Consider the following 22,122-nt stretch of genomic DNA (forward strand, 5'->3'; position numbering starts at 1 on the left):
ACTGCCAACAAAGTTAGTGGAGGTGGTGGAATTCCAGTTGAGCTATTTCAAATCCTAAAAGATGATGATGTGAAAGTGCTGCACTCAATATGCCAGAAAATTTGGAAAACTCAACAGTGGCCACAGGACTGAAAAGGTCAGTTTTCATTCCAATCCCAAAGAAGGGCAATGCCAAGAATGCTCAAACTACCGCACAATTGCATTCATCTCACATGCTAGCAAAATAATGTTTGAAATTCTCCAAGCCAGGCTTCAACAGTATGTGAACCGTGAACTGCCAGATTTTCAAGCTGGGTTTAGAAAAGGCAGAGGAACCAGAGATCAAATTGCCAACATCCATTGGATCATTAAAAAGCCAGAGAGTTCCAGAAAAACATCTACTTCTGCTTTATTTATTTATTTATCTATGCAAAAACCTTTGACTGTGTGGATCACAACAAACTGTGGAAAATTCTTAAAGAGATGGGAATCCCAGACCACCTGACCTGCCTCCTGAGAAATCTGTATGCAGGTCAAGAAGCAACAGTTAGAATTGGACATGGAACAATAGACTGGTTCCAAATCAGGAAAGGAGAACATCAAGGGTGTATATTGTCACTCTGCTTATTTAACTTATAGGCAGAGTACATCATGAGAAACGGTGGACTGGATGAAGGATGAGCTGGAATCAAGATTGCCGGGAGAAATATCAATAACCTCAGATATGCAGATGACACCACCCTTATGGCAGAAAGCGAAGAAGAACTAAAGAGCTTCTTGATGAAAGTGAAAGAGGAGGGTGAAAAAGTTTGCTTAAAACTCAACATTCAAAAAATTAAGATCATGCCATCTGGTCCCATCACTTTTTGTAAATAGATGGGGAAACAATGGAAACAGTGACAGAATTTATTTTTCTGTGCTCCAAAATCACTGCAGATGGTGACTGCAGCCATGAAATTAAAAGACACTTGCTCCTTGGAAGAAAAGCTATGAAAAAAAAAAAAAAAAGAAAGAAAAGCTATGACCAACCTAGACAGCATATTAAAAAGCAGAGACATTACTTTTCCAACAAAGGTCCATCTAGTCAAAGCTTTGGTGTTTCCAGTAGTCATGTATACCTGAGCATTGAAGAATTGATGCTTTTGAAGTGTGATGTTGGAGAAGACTCTTGAGAGTCCCTTGGACAGCAAGGAGATCCAACCATTTCATTCTGAAGGAAATCAGGCCTGAATATTCATTGGAAGGACTGATGCTGAAGCTGAAACTCCAATACTTTCGCCACCTGAATGGAAGAGCAGACTCACTAGAAAAGACCCTGATGCTGGGAAAGATTGAAGGTGGGAGGAGAAGGGGATGACAGAGGATGAGATGATTGAATGGCAGCACCGACTCAGTGGACATGAGTTTGAATAAGCTCCAGGAGTTGGTGATGGACAGCAAAGCCTGGTGTACTGCAGTCCAGGGGTTTAGAAAGAGTCGAAAATGATGAATGACGGAACTGAACTGAACATAGTCAAAGGCTTTAGTAAAGTCAACGAAGAAGTAGTTGATGTTTTTCTGAAATTTTCTTGCTTTTTCTATGAGCCAACGGATGTTGGCAATTTGATCTCTGGTTCCTCTGCCTTTTCTAAATCCCACTTGAAAATCTGGAAGTTCTCCATTCAGGTACTGTTTAAACCTAGCTTGGAGAATTTTGAGCATTACTTTGCTAGCATGTGAAATAAGCGCAATCGTGTGGTAGTTTGAACATTCTTTGGCATTGTCTTTCTTTGGGATTGGAGTGAAAACTGACCTTTTCCAATTCTGTGGCCACAGCTGAGTTTTCCAAATTTCCTGGCATTTCCAGTGTGGCACTTTATTTAACAACATCATCTTTTAGGCTTTGAAATAGCTCAGCTGGAATTCCATCACCTCGACTAGCTTTGTAGTAGTGGTAGTGATGCTTCCTAAGGCCCACTTGACTTCGCACTCCAGCATGTCTGGCTCTAGGTTAGTGATCACACCATCGTGGTTATCTGGGTCATTAAGAGCTCTTTTGCATAGTTCTTTTTATTCTTGTCATCTCTTAATATCTTCTGCTTCTGGGTACCCACGGAGCCAGTTAAACCATACTCTCCATGAATGAATGACCATAAGACGAAGAGCTTCATGTTTTGGAATTTTCAGGGTTTGGAAAGCAGGAGTCTATCAGCATCTTTGAAATAAATGTTAATAAAGTTTTGTTACAATCGCCCACTGAACTACAAGTCCCGGCCTCCTCCTAGAAAGTGACGAATCACGTGGCCGGCTAGGAATCCGGAAGTCTGGCCCGCTTGCCTAATCACGCCGGAGAAACCTACAAAGTGGCGCCAGACTGGCCAATCCTGCGGATGTTTGTTCCAAGCCCAGGCCGGGTCCCGCCTCCTCGCGCTGCGCTGACTGGTCGTTAGCGGATACGGTGGCTGTAGAGGCGGTAACAGTGGCTTCTTCCCCGCTTTGCGCGAGGTTCCGCGCGCGTCCCGCGGCTCCGATTCCACCATGGCTCCCAAAGGAGGCCCCAAGCAGCAGTCCGAGGAGGACCTGCTCCTGCAGGATTTCAGCCGCAACCTCTCGGCCAAGTCCTCGGCGCTTTTCTTCGGGAACGCCTTCATTGTGTCCGCCATCCCCATCTGTGAGCGCTTGGAGCGAGACGGGCTGGGCTGGGCTGGGCTGGGCTGGGCGGGGACGTGGCAGGGCCGTGCAGAGGGCTAGGCGTGCGCCGGAACCCGCGCTGTCCCCCAGCTCCTCCTGGACTCAGGGGCTGCACGCAGCCTCTGTGGGCCTCCGTGATCTGTCCGGAATCGTGGTGGGTGGCATCCCAGGAAAGTCATTGTAGCACGTTGTAAAAGTAGGCTAGCTCATTCCCAGGCCTCAGGTCTGCGGATTGTGAGTTACTGGTTCTGGGATGGCGGCCTCAAATCTGTTTTTGAACCAACACCCGGGTTAAGATCTTGTGATGCTAACAGGCATATCGCCTGTTCTTTCCCCACCCCCTCGCCCCGTATAACTATCTTTTGCTGTTACGAGATCTTAAACTTTTTACTTACTTTGGAGAAACTCATAAATTAGGTTAGAATTGTAACAAATCGCACTGAATTGTAAATATAGCTTTAGAACCGGTTCACACAGAACCGGTTATTTTCCGAAAGAAGTTGAACCATTGCCAAGGCCCCAAGCTCTACTGTGTTTAAACTTTTTAATAATTCTGTTAGGACAATTCTAGAATTCTTACTTGAATGGAAAAAACTTTACAGCCTTGGCCAAGGTTGTTTTTAGAGTTTAGGGATCCCAAATGTCAATTGCCTCTCTCCTACATTTTTGCAGTGTTGTTGGACAAATCCAGATGTATTTTCTCTCCCGACTTCATAAAACCCAGCGTGCAATTAACATGGTTCAGTGACCGCACTGTGCATTGCCTTGATTTCAGATAACAGCCACGTCAGCGTGTGAACTCTGGTTTGGGACTACACGTGGAGTCTCGGAATGACTTGTAGTTAATGTAATAGTACCCTGAAGAATGAAATTTGAAGTCTCAATCGTGATTTTTTTGAGCCAGAGTTCTCATTCTAGAAGCAGCAGAAATCTCATCATGGACTAGTTATAGGAAGGTTATGTTTTTCAAGTATTCTGAACCAGAAACAGTTGAGACTTAACTTTTTCCTGGATATCACACTTAGTTCTTCTTACACTGTATTGGATTCCCTAATCCGGGCTGTATTTTACCAGGTTTAGCTATAATTATTAATAACTCAGCAGGTTTTTGTAACTGGGTGGTAATGTTTTGTTTCTTTTTGTATTCCCCCACCCCTTTTATCTTAATTCAGGGTTATATTGGCGAATATGGCATATGGATCTTATTCAGTCTGCTGTTCTGTATAGTGTGATGACCCTAGTAAGCACTTACTTGGTAGCCTTTGCTTACAAAAATGTGAAATTTGTTCTCAAGCACAAGTAAGTATATTTCTCAAGTGAAAGTAAATATTGTTGCATTTTTATATAGTAGGGTGTCTTCTGAAAGACTATTTGTGTGCGTGAGTTTTGGTAAGCATTAATTTGAGATATATTTTTATGTGTATTTGGGGGGAGATATGTGTATGTATATTTGGATTAATTTGAAATATATGTGTATGCATATACACATATGTGTTTATATTTGGGGGGAGATAGATGTGTATGTATGTTTGGATTAATTGGAAATACATGTGTATGTATATTCCGGGGGGGTATGTATATATGATTGGAAAATATGTAATCATAAATAATGGTATGAAGGAGTAGCGACTAACTGAAAAGCAGAGACAGTGCTGTTAACAGTGCTATGGAAGTGGGTGTTGAGTTGGAATTAGAACACTTACGTACTAGCCTTAATCATGGGGCTCAGAAAAGCAAACCCACCAAGTAAATTAACATTTTAAAAGTCAAATGGAATTCTGGAAAGAATTGTTCTGGACTGTCCATGTAGAATTTTTGGATGTGAAAGAAGTGGTCTTTTTTTCTTTTACTCAACCTTGACATTTTTAATGCTAATTAGGCTACTATATTTCCTCTGTTTCTTCATTTTGTCATTTCACTCTCCTAATAACTCTTCATGACATTCTTTTTTCTAAAAGTATTAAAACCAGATTCTTCCAGGCCCTTGGAATGTGAATCCTCTGCCTCCTACCAGTCAGGCCTCATCTTTTAGGATTGGGGCTTAGGGCTTCCGACTCAGCCTTTGAACATGACTCCTCCCTTCCCTCATTTAGAAACGTCTCCCTTTCTTTCCATTCTTACGTGTCTGTTATTTTAAGCCTTAGGAATCCTTTCCAGAGAAATCCTAACTGTCTTTATTGTTGCTGTGTCAAGCTTTCTGGTGATGAGGAGCAGAAACACCTTCAGATGATCTCAGTTACCAGGGATGATTGTGAGCCTCCCCACTGTCGTCCTGGATCCTTAGGATCCTTAGGAGTCTAGGTTGTGCCTGACAGTTGCTGGAACAGCTAAATCCAGGTCATCTCTGTTGTCTTCCTGCTTGGCAGCCCCTCTTCACCAGCTGCCATTTCAGAATTCAGCCCGTCTCGGCCTCTGCTTTCCTGGGCTGTCCTTCTCATGAGGCGTGGCCATCTGTGGATAGTGAAGTCCTCAGAGTGGGTGTTTTGCATGACCCATCCTTTGTGATTCCCTTGGACCTCGGTCTCTTTGGGACCTAGTGTTTTTCACTTGTTCTACATATTTTTCATTCACCTTTTTGGAGTCAAAAATCATGCTCTTTCCTCTCATTTTTACTTCCCGCTTTTTGAGGACAGCTTCCATGTCCTTTGTTTATTTCTCTTACCCTAATTAATGATACATTTTGTTTAGTTCAGTGAAATTTCAGTGATCTCTGCCTGTAATGTGGAAGACTTGGGTTCAGTCCCTGGGTAGGGAGGCGTTCCCTGGAGAAGGGAATGCCTACCTACTCCAGTGTCCTTAAATGGAGAATTTCATGGACAGAGGAGCCTGGTGAGCTACAGCGCATGGGGTTGCAAAGAGTTGGACAAAACTGAACGACTAACATTTACATTTACTGACTTAATAGGATCTCTGAGTGAAATTATTTTTTAGTCGTCATAGTTTTGGTTTAATATTAAATACTGCTAGTGACATAGTTTTGGTTTAATATTAAATATTGCTAGTGACATAAAAACTCCTACAGATTGCTAAGATTGTTAAGGCTTAAAGAGCCAGCAAGATGCTGAGTGTGGGCAGGTGTTGGTAGTGGAGGGAATGGCTTCAGAGTCTATAGTCTGTATTCCAGTTCCCGCTCTGCTGCTTTTTAAGTGCAGACCCTTGGGCCTGCATTTTATCTTTTGAGACTTCAGGTTTCTGGGCTGTAAAATGGGAGTACTGATGGTACCTCTTGGGATGGTCAGGATTAAATATGGTACGTGCAACATGTAGAGCATGGTGTTCGGCATGTAATAAATGTGTGCAGTGTCGGAGAGGTTGGAGGTGAGAGAGCCCATAGGAATTTCTTTTAACGTGGTATGATTTTTAAGATGTTTATGAAGATTTTTTTTTTTTTTAATCGCAGTTGGCTGGGTGCTGGGCCCCTGCATTTGCCTCTGTCTTGTTTCAGAGCATTTAGCGCTGAGTGAGATTTGTTTGCTGAGACCACGGAGATGGAGGGTAGGGCTCAGTTGTAATAAACCTACAGTGTGGTTGTTAATGTCTTTTTAGGCAAGTATAGAATTTTAGACATAGAAATTAGTTATCTGGGTAAGTGTCTTCAGGACAGATGATTGACTATTTGTCTGAGAGATGCCTAGAGCCAGCTCTTTTGAAGATAGTTTATTCTTACGTCCTAGCACCCTGACAGTTGAGGTGCGTGCGTGCGTGCGTGCGTGCGTGTGTGTGTTTTCCCCCCTCTGCTCAGCTAAGAAAGGTTTTTGCTGTAAACCGTGTCCATTTCTTATCAATTGGCCTTTCTTAGAAAAAAGCAGTCTTGTGTGAAGTTCAAGAAACATTAGTGAGTGCCTTGGATTTGCTGGAGAGTCTCTGCCTGCAGAACAGAATTTTACGTAATACAATGAGTCAGGGATAGCAGGGCATTATAATGTTCTATTTAGTGTCTTAAAGTAGCTCTTAAAACAGCTACCTGCTCCCTTAGCTGCTGTTTTCTTTACATTTCAGAACCTATTTCCTTTTACCTATTTTCTAACTGGTTTTCCTCCCTCCAGTGATCAATTTGTGGACAAATACATTAGTCAAAGCTGACTAAAGATTTTGTTTTTAACAGTGTCACTTCTAATTTGATTATTGAGTGAGAGAAAGATAAAACCAACCCAAATTTGGGGCTTCTCAGGAGGTTCAGTGGTTAAGAATCCACCTGCCAATGCAGGAGATGCAAGAAACGCGGGTTCGATCCCTGGGTCAGGAAGATCCTCTGGAGTAGAAAATGGTTTAATTTGTAGCCCAGAAGCCCATGTTGTTGAAGGTTGAAAGCTATTGCTGTTCATGATCTTGGGGTTTTCAGGAATCCATCCTGATTTTTCCACAGTTTTCCTTGGTCCACTGACCAGAACTTAATGTAGTATAGTTATGAGGGATTGGAACATAGATTAAACAGATGTCTGTCTCTCTGGTCTACATCTGTGGCTTGTTTAATACGTCTCAGTATTTTGTTGAAAGTTTTCTTAGTGAGACTTTGTAGGCAATTGCACTATTTTGCTTGTGATCAGTTATTACTTTTTCTGTGTTTACGGGTAGTCAAGTTTGTCCTATATTATGAAAAGTAAATCATCAAATTTAAATGTCTAATCTTTGGGAGGCTTTTGTATTTCATCATAGGTTAACTTTTATCTTCTCTTTTACTAGCAACCCCATCTGATAAAATTTATCTTGTAGATTTTTTTTTTTTTTTGGATTATGTCTTTTTTTTTTTTTTTTCTTTATCTGACTCATCACTAAATATTCTTATCTGATTTCTCAAATGACACTTTCAGCCTTTTCTGGCTGATTCCATATTATCTCTTGGTGCAGCTCTCAAACCAGTAGTTTATTTAACAAACTGCTATGGTCAGTCCTTCACCAGGTGGTAATATTTCTTTTTAGTGATATTCCCCTTTTGAATAGAGTTAAAAGCTTTACTTTAAGATTTTAGATTTCTCTAAGCTTAATTTTCTCTCTTGTTATATATTGGAATTGAAATCATGTGTCATTTACTAGTGCCTTAACAAATTTATTTGTGGAACAGTTAATTTATGAGTTAAAACAAAGTGGAGCTATAATGATTCATAATTAAATTGTGCTAATAGCATTTGACTTTTATTTCCATATTAAATACCTGACTTTTGAAAATTCTCCCTTTTAAGCTGAATTCAAAACACATCACTAATAAACCCTGTCTTGGAAGTTTCTTGAACTCCCTCTCTTTTGGCTAGTATAGTGTAATAAGCTTGGAACTTTCTGTCCAGCTTGTTTTCTTGAAATGTATGATACAGTTGCCAGGACAAGCTCAGAGTACAGAGTGTTTCTGAGAGAGAGCAGTGTTCACTCCTGGTGCATGTGTAAACTCTTTTTCTTTTCCTTTCAGAGTAGCACAGAAGAGGGAGGATGCTGTCTCCAAAGAAGTGACTCGGAAACTCTCTGAAGCTGATAATAGAAAGATGTCTCGGAAGGAAAAGGATGAAAGGTTTGACTCCCTATTTAAAGTGTTTGTGGTAACCAGAAAGGGGGGTATTTGTAGAAAATAAAGTTTTTTTGGTTTCTGCTTAAAGAACATGGGTATCAGAATTGTCTGAGAGAAATGTTGGTGTTGTAGAAGTTGTGGTAATGAGGATAATTGTCCTTTTGAGCGTTTATTACCACCAGATACTTTCCTCCAGAGAGCCCCACGAGGTAGGTGCTCTTGTTTTCCCCACTTTATGCCTGAGGACTCTGAGGTACAGAAAGCTAGGGTACGCTGCTCCAAGGCCATAGGTTAGTGTGTGGTAAGGCCAGAGTGAGAACACAGGCAGTCTGACATGAGCTTATGCTCCACTGCTCTGCTGGATTAGGAGCGTGCAGAGCTGTGTGCAGTGCTTGGCTTTGCCACTCATTAGCTGTGCAACCTTTAGGTATCACCTAACCCCTGTGTCTGAAGGCTTTACATTGTGTTCTGTGTAAGCATTTTTAGGTGGTGGTATTTCTGCTCCTGAATGTCCCTGGGCACATCTGGTTGTTGGACGTCTGCATTGTTTGGGAAAAAGAAAACAATTAGGTTTGTCTCCTGTTGCCCAATTCTTTGCCATATTTATTAGCGCCATCCCCAGTTTTTCCTGCCGGCTGCTGTTAGAAGTCTAACGAACAATCTAACGTCTGAATACAGGTGTCTGAACGACTGAATAAACTTTTGCTTAAGAGTTGCCACATGGTTTAACAAAGTCGGAAGTTGAGCCTGTTTTCATGGATCTTAAGTTTAGTATCCATAGGTGCTTTGTGAAATGGAATTTTTATCCCACTTTGCTCCAGAAAGACTTTGTGGGGACTTAAAATATTAAGTTGCATATAAAACAAAGCAGTACAATTTTAAAAGATCAGAAACCGATGAAAAGTAAGAAGAGGTGGATGAATGAGGACCTCAGAGTTAGTTACAGCAGTTGGACACAGAACTTAGCTCTGAGCTTCCAAGTGTCAGAGGGCACGTCTGAGGTCATCCAGCTTTCATTGTCGGATGAGAAGCAGCAGGCATGTCCTTCTGAAGAGAAACTTTGCTGGCACTGAATCTTGGACAGACTTTATCAAGTGGATCCTTACGTAAGGGACACAGAGTAACTTAATGAACAGTGTCTTCTACAGTGGTTTTGGACAGGCACCAAAACATTACTGAAGTGATTATGTCCTATGAATCCTTCATAAAACTGAAGGAACACTATTAAAGTCCTCAGAGCAAAGGCCTGTGTTTCAGGGAGCAGCCTTAAGGACTTCTGGCTCTGTGTAACTTTTTGATCACAAATTTTTGCATAGGGATAGATACTAGAGAATCTAGACCACTTTTTTTTAACCTTTTTATTGAATTACAATATTTATTAGAACAGTGGTTCCTAAATTGGAGTGCACTTCATCGTTACCCAAATTTCAAAATGTTTTGTATAAGCTTTTGCAATCTTAGAGGTTTTAGATGACTAATTATATCAGAGATGGCAGATGGGTCTCTCTGCCCACCGCAGACTTCCTGATTTGATCTGATACTTGCTCTTCATCCTGGGATGTGTCTCAGAATCTTTGACAGCACGGAAGAAAGGTAGTCTTCACCAGCAGATCACTTGGAATCGGAAATGAAGTCTCTTTGCCATTGGCTGGATCAGATATTTCAGATTAGGGTGAAGTGGAGGTTTATTGATATTTAAAATTCAGAGCATCGGAAAATGATAAAGGTCTGTTCTTGTCATCAGTAGAAGTTTGTGCTGTTTGTAATTGTGGCCTCTCACAAAGGCCACACTGGATACAGTTGTACCAAGGGCTGTAGTCATTATTGATGCGGTAACTGGATACACAACTCCGTTTAAGATCTAGTGTTTTTTTTCCCTCAAAAGACTAGTTGTTTCCAAGAGATTTAAGAGAAGGCTTATTGGCATGTGTCTACCCAGATGGGTATCTCTCGAAGTATGTGCCACTTTGAACTGCTTTTCCATCTCTGCAAGGATGGAAACTAGCAGAGGAGGATCGGATTCATTAATGCTTGTCCCAGGATATGAATTGTTTTTTCTCCTTGACTTACTGATGGTCCATTGTTAGTATTATCAGATTGTAAGACTTGCTGAGTATGGTCTCAACTTCTCTCCTGTTTTAGGAAGTACTCCTTGGACAAAGAACCACTTGAGAAGTGCTCTCTCAAACTAGGTTTCCTACCAGTGAGGCTCTGGCAGAACCACTGCTGATGAGGGGGATCGGGAGTCCTAACCTTCTTCAAAATAAACCAGGATATGGCTGGACTAGAACAAGTTCTGAGAGCTGCCAGACAGTCCTGACTGGGTATACCACCATGTAACTCATGGCCTTTGGGAGCTGGGACAACCTAGATGATTGAACCACTCTTTCATGAAAAACATCTTGAAGTCAGTTCTGATTCAGGGCTTGGCAGGGAGTTCGGGAGAAGCGCTGTAGTAGAAACGGGATAATTTAATTGCCAACAGTAAAATCATGCCTGTAGCCTATTTAAGGAGCCTATCTTCACTGGGTCTTGTGCCAAAGTCTTCAAAACAGTGTTTTGTAGCATTAAACCATGTACAGACTATGGACATTTCTGGACCGGGCTGGTGTTTTCTTTGATTATTGATAGAATGGAATATTGTATTAATTCCAAATCATGTATTTTTTAAATTTACTTTTAAACTTCTCTGAAATCAGAAGCTGCTTTATAGTTGATAGCTGCATTTAATATAAAGTCCTTTACATCTCCCAAACTTTACAGTAGACTAAGATTTACTAAGTTGATGGTATCCACAGAATTAAGGAAACATGGCATATATATTATAAACCACGAATTTCTTCCGGTGAAGACAAGGTGCTAATACCTTTCATTTAGCTCCTTTACGGCAGGCTTGTTGACTTTGCATTACAACAGTTGGTGAATAAAACATGGCAGTTACAATGACATTAGCCATGTGCTAGCCTTAGGATTAGTTGGGGGTACCATCTGACCCCAGAGTAATGTATTTTTCTGGAGGAGAAAGCATCAATGGCAGTGACTTTGAGCCTTTTAGATGACCCACAGTAAAAATATTTTACTATTTGACCAAATACTTTTACATACACACAAGTAAATGTTGCATAGAACAAAGTTAATACCCTATTGTATGTGATGCACTTGATACTTTTCTGGTTTTTTTCCTATTTCATTTTTTTTTCTTTAACATGTTGGTCACAACTCACTCAGTAATTTTTCCTGAACAGTGGATCCACTCAGTTGATTTCACATCCCATTACTAGGTTAGAACCTATCTACTCGTTTAAAAATTGCTTTACAAAGTTAATTCACTGAGGAGAATAAAGACCCCCTTATTCACAGGCACCCTGGAACTTCCTGTTACCCCTGTGAAATGGTAAAAAAAAAAAAAAAAGTGGATTAAATAAAAAGTAAGTGGGTTTCATGGGAGTAAAAATTCCTCCTAATGATCAAGCAGATTCTTAGTTTGAATTAAATAAAGATGGATAAAGAGAGTCACAGACAAGTCTGTTTCTGTGACGTGACAGCTGGTTTTGTCCATGGGCTTGTCTTAAGGTGTAACATTGAAGGCTGAAATCTGTAGACTGTAGAGAGTTTCAAGCCTGCAAACGGGTGAGAAAGCCCTTTCAGGCTGCTAATCAATAGTTTGTTTTTGGTGAGTATCTAGAGAAAGATGCCAATTTTGGTTGCTGATAAAACCAAGCTAATTGTGATTAATCAGTTCCTTCTTCAAAAGCTTAAACTGCTGGGAAAAAAAGTAATATACCTAGCTACTTGAGCATCGATAACTATTAGTTCCCTGACCGGGGTCTGAACCCAGGCCCTGGCATTGAAAGCACTGAATCCTGACTACTAGACCACCAGGGAATTTCTGAGCATTGATAAAATGAAATATCTTTTTTAGTAGAATAAAGAGGACAATGCTGACTGAATTTAATATTAACACATTCTGCCCAGAACACTTAAAGAAGAACTTACCTTACAATGAGCTAGAACCATGTGGTATTTAACATTTTTAGTGCCTACTGAAAAACTAAATGACTTGTTTCTGTGTCCACAGAATCTTGTGGAAGAAGAATGAAGTTGCTGATTATGAAGCTACAACATTTTCCATCTTCTATAATAACACCCTGTTTCTGGTCTTGGTCATTGTTGCTTCCTTCTTTATACTGAAGAACTTCAACCCCACAGTGTATCCTTTTAAAGGTTGATTATCCTTTTTAGAAGTCTAGAAACAGTTCATTTTGGTTTTTATTTGTCTAAGTGGTTTGGTAACAAAAACTGCAAAGGGAGTCAGTCCCTTAATAAGCACTGTGACCTTAGGCATGTTTCTGGATGTTTAAGGGCTTTTGTTTGATTTGAAGTTCTTTTAATTTTATGATCAAGACTTTGTAATAAATAATAGGTATTGCAAAGCAGTCTTACATATATGATGATGTGTACCTACCTGGTTTAAAAAAAACAAACATGCTAAGGAGCCAAAGCAAACTTACCTTCTTTGACAGCTCCTGGCATAAGCCCTGTATCTGCTGGTACTTTGGGGCTTTGGGGTTGGGTGGATAGCCAGTGAAGTTAAATTGGCACATTTTATAACAGCTTAATAGTGTTTCAAGTTGCTCTTAAGTTGAACTTTTGGGCAAGAATCAGTCTTCTCTTGCTAAGGTAATTTATTAAAAGTGTTATCCAGGAATGTGCAGCCAAATTGTCAACAGTAGGAGATTCTGATGTAATAAAATAGCAGATACTCTCCAACTTTTATCTTCTGGGAATACTGGAGTGATTTGCCCCAAACACTCTAGTCCTGAGACTGAGAGTAGCTGCAAACTTTGTGAACCTCCTTGCTTTCACAGGCCAGCTGTAGCCAAAACACTGATGGACAAGGAAAACTTATTTTTGCTTTGCTGTTGATGCGGGGGTTGGTAAAGAAATCAAGTCTCTTGTTCCTCCCTATGTTCTTTGATCAGCTCTTTTCCTGAGGGTTAAATGGAATTCAGATGTTTGCTTTGTGATCATGTGTTCTAGGTTTGTCTCAAGTGTTTTCTGTTGGAACGTATTCCCTGTGAATGTTCTTCGTTCTTTATAGTCTCCTCTCTGGTAAATTGTATTTGCAGACAATGGGACTGCACATTATTGTCGTTAGATAGTGTGTCAGGAGGAAAACAGTACATTCCAAGGAGGTGGGTTCTTTTTGTTCTGTTGAAAACCAATTTGGGGTTGATTTTTCCTTAACATTGAATTCTTACAGGAACTACATTTTGTCCATAAGTGCTTCCTCAGGCCTCATCGCCCTCCTGTCTACTGGTTCCAAGTAGACTGCCTCAGCTTTGCCACCCCCTCCTCCCCGCCGCCCTGACTTTGTATCTATGGGTGGCCTGTGGTATGTGGAAAAATAGCAGGGTGGTCAGGGTGGAAGACACACAAGCTGTTTTTATAAGTCTGGAGTTTAAGGGTTTAAAAAACCCAGCAAAATGTAATTCAATATTTGTTTATTGGCTCTTTTTTTTTTTTGACAGATTGTTGAAATTAAATGAATTGAAAGGGAAACTCAGAGTACCAGGACATTTATTAAAAGGCAAAAAGTGTTGCAATCACAAGTGTTACAATCACAAGAGGAGAAAATAACTTGTTTCCTTGATTTGTCAGAGGTCACAGTAACCTGGACTGAGCTGTTATTATTTATAATAGTAGCAAGAAGTTAATAACTGGTTCTGTGTGTTCCAAGCACAATATTACAACTTTTTTTTTTGTTTTGAGCCATAAATATCAGAATGAATCGTCTCCCTCTGGGGGACTGAACAGAAGCATCATGCTTGCAAGTCTCTGACTTTGTGATTTGAAATAACTCAGTTAAAACATGGTTTCTCCAACTGGGAGAAGAGAAACTTGTGGAAAAGTTGTGTGTGTGTTTTTTCTAAGAATAAAGGCAGCCAAGGTAATAGCCTAAAAATAGTACCCAGGCATATGAGTTGTCCTGTGGGGTTAAAGCACACACTGTTCGGCTCTGTAGCATTAGCCCTGGGTGGGTGTCCAGGGAGGTTAGCTCAACCCCCCCATGTTGGTTTGACCTGTTAAGAGAATGGAGTCATTGTTTCCTCTTGACCAGGGTCTCCCATCACTGGAGGAATGTTCAGTAAGAGTCTCTATCCTGAATATTGACATGTAGGAGACCAAAGTGATTTTTGTGATCTTAGTTCTGGAATTCTAAAAACTCTCCAAGGAATTACAGTGGTTTTGGTACTGCTCAGCATTTTTCCATGAGGACTTTCATATATTTGACCTTTAGTCCACAAGTTCCCATGAGCTGTAAACAAAATACCTGTCTCTTCAGTCTTGGTGAAGAGCAGTCTCCTTCATTTTTTAACCAGGGTGTGTATAGCTAATTGTTTTTGTGTGATTTGAGAAAGTTTGAGCTTTTCTTGAAGTTTCATCACTTAAAAGGTCATGGACTCACAGGTGGTACTAGCTTTTGACCACATTCAGTACCTTTCTGTAAGCAGTTTGTTCTTGTTGTTGTTCAGTCGCAAAATTGTATCCAACTCTTTGTGACCCTATGGACTAGCTCACCAGGCTCCTCTGTCCATGGATTTTCCAGGCAAGAATACTGGAGTGGGTTGCTGTTTCCTTCTCCAGGGGATCTTCCCAACCCAGGGATCGAACTTTACCATTTGGGTATCCCATTCTACAAGCAATACCCCAAAGGAAATATGTTCCCAGTTTCTAATCTTTAATATTTGTTTGCCACTTCTAAATTTAAGGTAAATGTCGCATTCACTGTTTATAGAAAGATATTCACCAGGAGTTCATCTTCAGTTTCCATCTGTTGGAAGTTTTGGGAAGTCACCTAAGAACCTGGAAGGAAAATGAGCTAGGAGTACTTTTGCCTAGTGACCCAGATCATCATTGTTTTCGGTTGAGGATTATAGTTCATCATGGCTTCTAGAAGTTTGCAGATCTTTACTTTTCTCTGGTACCTGTTACCCGTGCCATCACTGAATAATATGGAGTGAATGGGGGAAAAGTCAGAAGTACCCTGCAAAGTGTTAGTATAGCACATAAGAATTAATTATGTTTTAACTTTTTTTCCCTGTTGATTAATGAGTCAGTAGTTTGACTGGTGGCCTGCTGTTTATACCAAATGTGTCTGCTTATTTGACAAAATGACTGTTTAACAAGCCACCAATATTTACTATTTGTTATCAAAGTTGGGCCAATTTTTTACCTGTAATTTTTAACGTGCAAGTAAAAAATTGCCACTAGATGGCAGTGCCTGTACAAATGGGAAAAAATTAGTGTTATAATACAGTATACCTGAGATGGGGTGTCGAAATAGGGGCATCAGTGTTACATTCTTAGTACAGTGTCTCTTGAATTAATAAACTGAATAATTTGTAGGAAAGTGAGGAAGCAAAATTTGGTTTTGTTCCTGAATTGTTCCTATGGCACTATTTGTTTTTAATCATAGTAATAGTTTCTATACTGTTAGATAAATTCCTGTGTATCAGTTTCTTATGGTTCCACAGTTTCTATTAAGAACTTACCATGCAGTGCTTTCCTGTTGGGAGCTGCAAAACCTTTCCCCCAGTCCTCTCCGCGTCATCTGGAAAGACTAGCGCACAGAATTACGATGTACTGGATCTGCCTTAGTAAAAATCAGCTGTAGAATTTTTATCTTAAAAATACCCCATGTCCAACACCAGGAGAATTAAAGAGGTTTTACTCTAATTGGGACTCAGAGGGATTTAATTCCAGTTTTGACACCCCTTGTGATAAGTGCTGGAACATTTTACGTTTCCCTGTTTTTAGTTTATTCATTTATTATAACCTAATAAGAACTTGGGTTGAAATAATTCTTAGCCAGTAAAAATGTACTGCCTATTTGGTATATTATTCTAACTTGGCTAGAATAATTTGAAACAAGTTTGAAGTTAACAAATATGGAGGTTGGATTTATACTCAAAATTCTTCTTGCTCTTTTTTTTTTTGGCTGCACCGTAAGCCTTGAAGGATCTTAGTTCACCAACCACGGATCAAACCCAAGCCCTCTACATTGTAAGCGAGGAGTTTCAGCCACTGGACCGCCAGGGAAGTCCCCATAGCCAAGCTTTTTTAACTTAAAAAGTCACACACTGTTAGTTTAAAGCTAAAAAAAAAAATCACCCCTGAAAGACCTCTAGATGGGAGCACAACATACTGGATTCTAGGCCTGGTTCTGCCATCAGCTTGCGTATGAGTTGGGGTGAGTCCTTTAATGTCATCAGGTCTGGGTTCCTCATTTGCAAGGAGAGGGATGGGCCCAAGGATGGCGAAGGCCGGTCAAAGCCCTGACATCTCTCCGGTGACCCCTGGTGCACACTATGGATGAAGATGAAGTGGCAGTTCTTAAAGTGGGAAGCCAGACACAGGGCTTCTAGTTTTTATTTCCCTTGGCTGAAGTTTCGGTATGTGGCTGGCTGCCACCCAGGTTACCCTTTGGAATGGTATGTTCTCTGCCAAGGAAGTCTTTCCAGAAAAGAGCAGAAAATGAGAGTGCATGTGGAAATTTTTCTTAAGGATAAAATTGTGAAATGTATTTATCTAGTATATTCACCAGAGAAGGCAATGGCACCCCACTCCAGTACTCTTGCCTGGAAAATCCCATGGACAGAGGAGCCTGGAAGGCTTCAGTCCATGGGGTTGCTAAGAGTTGGACACGACCGAGCGACTTCACTTTCACTTTTCACTTCCATGCATTGGAGAAGGAAATGGCAACCCACTCCAGTGTTCTTGCCTGGAGAATCCCAGGGACTGGGGGGAGCCTGGTGGGCTGCCGTCTATGGGGTTGCACAGAGTAGGACACGACTGAAGCGACTTAGCAGCAGCAGCAGTATATTCACCATGGCAGATGATTTGAATAAAAAACGAGATGTTCCCATGTTCAAGCAGTAATGTTTGTTTGATTTAATTTGCAGTTTCTCTTTTTTTTTTAATAATTGCATCTCTTTATTTTTGGCTATGCTGGGTCTGCATTGCTGCATGCAGGCTTTCTCCAGTTGCAGAGAGCAGTGGCTTCTCATTGTGGAGCATGGGCTGTAGAGCACGAGGCCTCAGCCGTGGTGCAGGGGCTTAGCTGCTCCGTGTCATGGGGGATCTTAGTTCCTGGACCAGGGATCAAATCCATGTTTACTGCATTGGCAGGCAGATTCTTAATCACTGGACCACCAGGGAAGTTCCTACAGGTTCTTTTAAGTGAGTTTGAGAACCTTTAACCTTAGTACCAAATATTTCTAAAATCCAAGGAGAAATATCTTTAGTAGCTAATCACTTTCTACATTAAGAGAAGAAAAGTTTGGGTTACAATTTAAATCTTTTTGTAAAGCTATTTCTGTTAGGTATCATTCAGTGAGGCTTACCTGCCAGCATTATTTTTATTTAGATTTTTACTGCCTGTTTTATAAATATGGAGCTATGTATATATATATATAGCCTTCTAGTGATAGACCAGATAAAAACTAATTGTGAGATTAAATGCATGTATGCTTTTATTAACTCAAAGCAAATAAACTGCAATTCTAATTAGATGACTTGAGCTCATTTATGCATATAGTAGTTCACTGGATTGATTGAACACACAATGAACAACTGAAAAATGATCCATTTCCATTATTAATCTGATACTTTTGGACAGAAAACCCCCAAATTTGTTGGTATTTCATACTAACATTTTAAGATTTAGAAAACCATGAAGTACATATTTGGAAATGATGGCAGAAAATAGCATTTTAAGCTGATAGTATACTTCTTCTGTAAGTCTCAATGATTTCTACTTGGGTGGACCTGTTGGCCAGTAAATTAAATTAGAATTTTGTACATGCTCAAGTGTCCAGATAGAGATATAATGGACCTCCCCCCTTGACATATACCTTCAAACTAGAAAAAAAGTTTTCTCCTTCCAGGTACACACACAGTATACTTGGTTTTCTCTCGTGGTATATGTAGGTAGCCAATAGTGGCAGGGCTGGGTATACCTCAACTGAGTGCCACAAGGCTAGGCCCCATTAATCCATGCAAAGAGGTTTCATGCATATAGTTAAATGCACACAGTGTGATTATGGAGTCGGGAAGTTCTTTAACAGTTGCTTTTCTCTGGGTGTGTTACTTTACCCAGCATATGTTGAGTAGTGACAGCATTTTCACAAAGCCCATGATTTACTTTTTGTCAAAAACACCAAGCATTATGCTGTAAAATCCCAGTGCTAATTAAACAGCAAACATTTGCCCTTCTGGGTGTTTTTACAGGTTTACTTAAAAAGTGAGCATGTGTATATTTATTTTCAAAGCTCAAATATTTAAACTTGCAGAAGCTTTGCCTACAAGCAGTCAAAAAGTATAAAGCAGGTTTTAGTAAAATGTAGAAAAAAACGAATACTTCATTGCAGGTACATTTTATTCAAAGCAAAGCTTCTGTAGTAGTGTAATTCTCACTTTCATAAATTAACCAAACTGTCTCTAGTTAAAGATGGGGGTCTTCATCCTCTTAACATCTCTCCATGTAAATGAACATATTATTAGAATCCTAACAGACACTTTGGAGAAACTGCTATACAGGGCCATTTTTGAGACCAAGCAACACTAAAAGGTAATGAAAGCAGATAGTAATTTATGAAACAACGTGAATGTGAAAATAGAGAAAAAAAATTCAGTAAAATTGTTTAATCTGATGCTCTCAAGCAAGACTTTTGAGTGAACATAGCCTCCTCTTTCTGATGCAATCCATGCTGAATCTGTGGATTTTGTAATATATTCGTCCAACCTTTTTTAAGTTACTAAGTGCCTGAAGGTAATATGTCTTTTTCCTGCCATATACTTAACTTTGCCTAAACATGAGGTGTACAGAGCAATGTAAGAATAGGTGACTCCAGTCCAAGGTAAGAAAATAGAATGGATTTTCCTGTTTGTGAGTTTTTAGGTGTGTTCATAATTTCAGGTGCACAGTGGTAGCAACAGCAGACACCTCAGAATCCAGGGACACTAGAGGTTGAGCAGTGGGCTGCTAAGTGATTCAAAACACTGGCTAGGAACACCATCCTGTACCTGTATAGACCGCTGTTTTACCATGCAGCTCCTTGTGGCCCATGCACTGCCTTAAGATCTATAGTCCTTTTTGCTGTAGGGCTTGTTGCGCAATATGTTATCAATCTCGTTTACCACGTGTGATGTCATCTTTGGGAGAACCTGAGAGCGCAAGAAGAACAAAGGACGTGGTCAGTACTTGATTTTTGTACTAAATGTTACGTGACATCATCTAGATTTGGATATGTTTACACATCACCACTAAATGCTGCCTCCCCAGCAGACAGGAAGCTCCGTAAGGCCAGGGGCCTTGTTTGTTCACACTGCAGCTCTAGAGCCTGTGAGGGTGCTTGGCCCTTAGCAGGTGCTCATAATTATTGGTTGTCATAGAAATATAGAATACCTAGAGCAGCTCTGTCCAATAGAAATAAAATGAGAGCCATATGTGTAATTTTAGATTTTCTAGTGGTCACAGTAATAAAAGTGGGAAGAAGCAGGTGAAATTAATACACATTTTACTCCATTAGAGTTGAAATACCATTTGAACTTGCAGTCAGTATAGAATGTAATTAAGGTGTTTTACATGTTTTTAAGTCTTTCAGACCCAGGGTACGTTGTACACTTTTAATTCCATTTGGATTAGCTGCCTTACACACACTCAGTAGCCACGTGTGGCTGGAGGCTACAGTTGTGGACAGCATAGGTCTAGAGACTGAGATTCTAGCTGGTGGGCAGAACCCTGGTGAAGGATAGCTGCAGGTTATCTAACTGGCATCCTAGGTTAATGGAAGAGCATGAAGTGAGAAGTCTGTGAATGGGCTGGTACAAGTCGGGAGAGAATATGGGAGGTGTGGAGATGATGGGAAGAGGGAAGTTGTAAAGAACGGAAGGCCCTGAATGCCGTTTTTTGGAGTTGGAACTTTATGCTGTAGGTGGTGGGGAACCTCTCAGGACTTCTCAGCTGTGAATGACCCCATCAGCCACCTGGACATATTCTGAAGGATGATTTGGAAGGAGATTGAAAGGGGATACAGATGTTAGAAATACTCCAATCAGAGCCAGACACCAGGAGCCTTAACTAGACCGTAGTGTGTGCATACTCAGTCATGTTCGACTCTGACCCCCGGGACTGTAGCCTGCCAGGCTCCTCTGTCCATGGGGTTTCCCAGGTGGGTTGCCATTTCCTACTCAACGGGAGTTTCCCCACCCAGAGGTGGAACCCATGTGTCTTGCATCTCCTACACTGGCAGGCAGATTCTTTACCGTGGCATCACCTGGCTGGCAAGACAGTGGTGGGGGAGGAGAAAAGGAGTGACTCAGATTTTGGAGGCTGATGGTGATCTCAAGACTGGGTGACTAGGAAGATACTGGTGTAGCTAGCTGTAGAGAGACCACAGAAGTTAGGAGCATAAGAAGTTTGGGCGGGGGGTGGATATGCTGAGGTGAAGGTGCCTGTAGGACCCCATGGAGAAGTGACTTGCAGGCAACCAGAAGTGCAGCTGTGGGGCTTAGTGGTAGTGGGAGGACTGGAGTTGAGAATTTGCGAGTTATTTGCACAGTCATGCTCACTGAAGCCCTGGGAAAGGATGAGCTCATCTGGGGCCGGCTAGTGTTTATTGCACGAAGTGGGCCAAGGGCATGCATTACACCACAAGACGAGACAAAGGCAGACTTTCTTGCAAGAATAGTCTGACCCTGTGTGGAGGCCGTGGTGAAATACATTCACAATGACCGACTGTGCGGTTTCAGCCTCGCCCTTCCTGCGCTGCAGTCATGTTGGCCAGGGTGACCTTGTCTCCACTCAGTGCTCGCCTCAGAACCCTCAGGGCTTGGTTGGATGGCAGAGCTCTTTCCTCACTGGTCTGTAACATTTTCCTCTCTGAAGCTAAAGGAGAGTTTGGTTTCCTACCAGCTCTGAAGCCTCAGAGGCTCTAAACTTCTGTGCTGTTTAGAGTGAGACACAACAGTGAAACTCAGATCTAGAAACTGGACTTGTCAGAAGTTTTATGTCTAAAATATAGTGGGTTAGCTATATGTGGAAAAGGATTCTTCATTATACCAGTAAGAGATCTAAACATTAGAAAAGTGAAATCATACAAGTACTTGAATAAAACATGAAATATATGTATACATATGTATGTATGTGTGTATATATGCTTGTGTGTATGTGTATATATACGTGTGTGTGTATACATATACACACAAGACCTAAATATTCAAGAGAAGTCACACATTCAGCATTTTATGTCAAGTTGCCCCATTTTTTAATGTTGGCAACTATTTGAAAACATTTTCATCTACAGATCACACAAACATCCCATGAGCTAGCAGTTTTGCAGGCATAGTGTTATCGTGACTGCAGCAATTAGGCAGTGAGGAAGGGTCTGGGTGGCACTGCGGGGCTGGCAGGTATTAGGGAAGTCCTCCCGGAACTGGGTCACTGTCGAGCTGGACCTGGGGGATGGAGCAGGATTTGGCAGTCCGGGGTGGTGGACACTAGGTGGAGGACCACTATTCTGGGATTAGGACATCCTAGGGGAGGTAAGTGAGGGGGTGGGGGTCGGGCCTGGATGGGAAGGCCCGACTGCTGAGAAGCCTGGACTTCTCTGAGTAGGTGGTGGGGAACCTCAGAGGGGCTTTAAGGCTGGAGGATGGGGACCTGTGCAGGAGGGCTGCCTGCAGCTGCAGCTTCTCTCCAGTCTGATCTGTTGAGGCTCTGATTGATAAATGCCCCTCCAGTTAATGCTCAGCTTAGGCACATTCATTCCTTGGAGCAGCTGCCTTCCTTTGCCCATTACAGACTTCCTTCTTTATAGCCCCGGACACTGCACTCTTTTATTCAATCTCACCTACTGCTGCTGGGAGCCCCCAGCTCTCTCTACTCTCACTGTGTGGAGGGGCCCAGTCAC

General features: G+C 41.2%; 2 protein-coding genes across 4 annotated transcripts in view; one reads left to right on the forward strand and one right to left on the reverse strand.

The window, feature by feature from the left end:
* Positions 1-2,277: 2,277 nt before the first annotated feature.
* On the forward strand, positions 2,278-17,719 carry SSR3 (signal sequence receptor subunit 3). 2 transcript variants are annotated; one of them, XM_027542905.1, is made up of 5 exons: positions 2,278-2,629; positions 3,822-3,948; positions 8,051-8,149; positions 12,225-12,356; positions 13,410-17,719. In XM_027542905.1, the coding sequence occupies exons 1-5, from the start codon at positions 2,497-2,499 to the stop codon at positions 13,474-13,476; spliced, it is 558 nt and encodes a 185-aa protein (XP_027398706.1). In that variant the 5' UTR covers positions 2,278-2,496; the 3' UTR covers positions 13,477-17,719. The 2 variants fall into 2 exon arrangements, with proteins under 2 accessions (XP_027398706.1, XP_027398714.1); XM_027542913.1 differs by lacking the exon at positions 2,278-2,629 and adding an exon at positions 2,703-2,803.
* The window catches only part of KCNAB1 (potassium voltage-gated channel subfamily A member regulatory beta subunit 1), a 450,729-nt gene continuing 442,317 nt past the window's right edge, over positions 13,711-22,122 (reverse strand). The window contains exon 14 of one of the 2 annotated variants that reach the window (XM_027542870.1): positions 13,711-19,375. In XM_027542870.1, coding sequence (XP_027398671.1) covers positions 19,286-19,375 — 90 coding nt within the window. In that variant the 3' untranslated portion in view covers positions 13,711-19,285. The remainder of the gene's footprint in view (positions 19,376-22,122) is intronic. The other variant, XM_027542880.1, reaches the window with a different exon arrangement.

The sequence above is a fragment of the Bos indicus x Bos taurus genome, chromosome 1 (assembly GCF_003369695.1).
Source record: "Bos indicus x Bos taurus breed Angus x Brahman F1 hybrid chromosome 1, Bos_hybrid_MaternalHap_v2.0, whole genome shotgun sequence".
NCBI classification, from domain to species: Eukaryota; Metazoa; Chordata; class Mammalia; order Artiodactyla; family Bovidae; genus Bos; species Bos indicus x Bos taurus.

Excerpts from the sequence above, each read along its gene's own strand:
- SSR3 (XM_027542905.1), top strand. The coding sequence starts at position 2,497 with ATGGCTCCCAAAGGAGGCCCCAAGCAGCAGTCCGAGGAGGACCTGCTC. Across the intron at positions 3,949-8,050 it reads AAATTTGTTCTCAAGCACAA|AGTAGCACAGAAGAGGGAGG; the intron begins GTAAGTATATTT and ends TTTTCCTTTCAG. Across the intron at positions 12,357-13,409 it reads AAGAACTTCAACCCCACAGT|GAACTACATTTTGTCCATAA; the intron begins GTATCCTTTTAA and ends GAATTCTTACAG.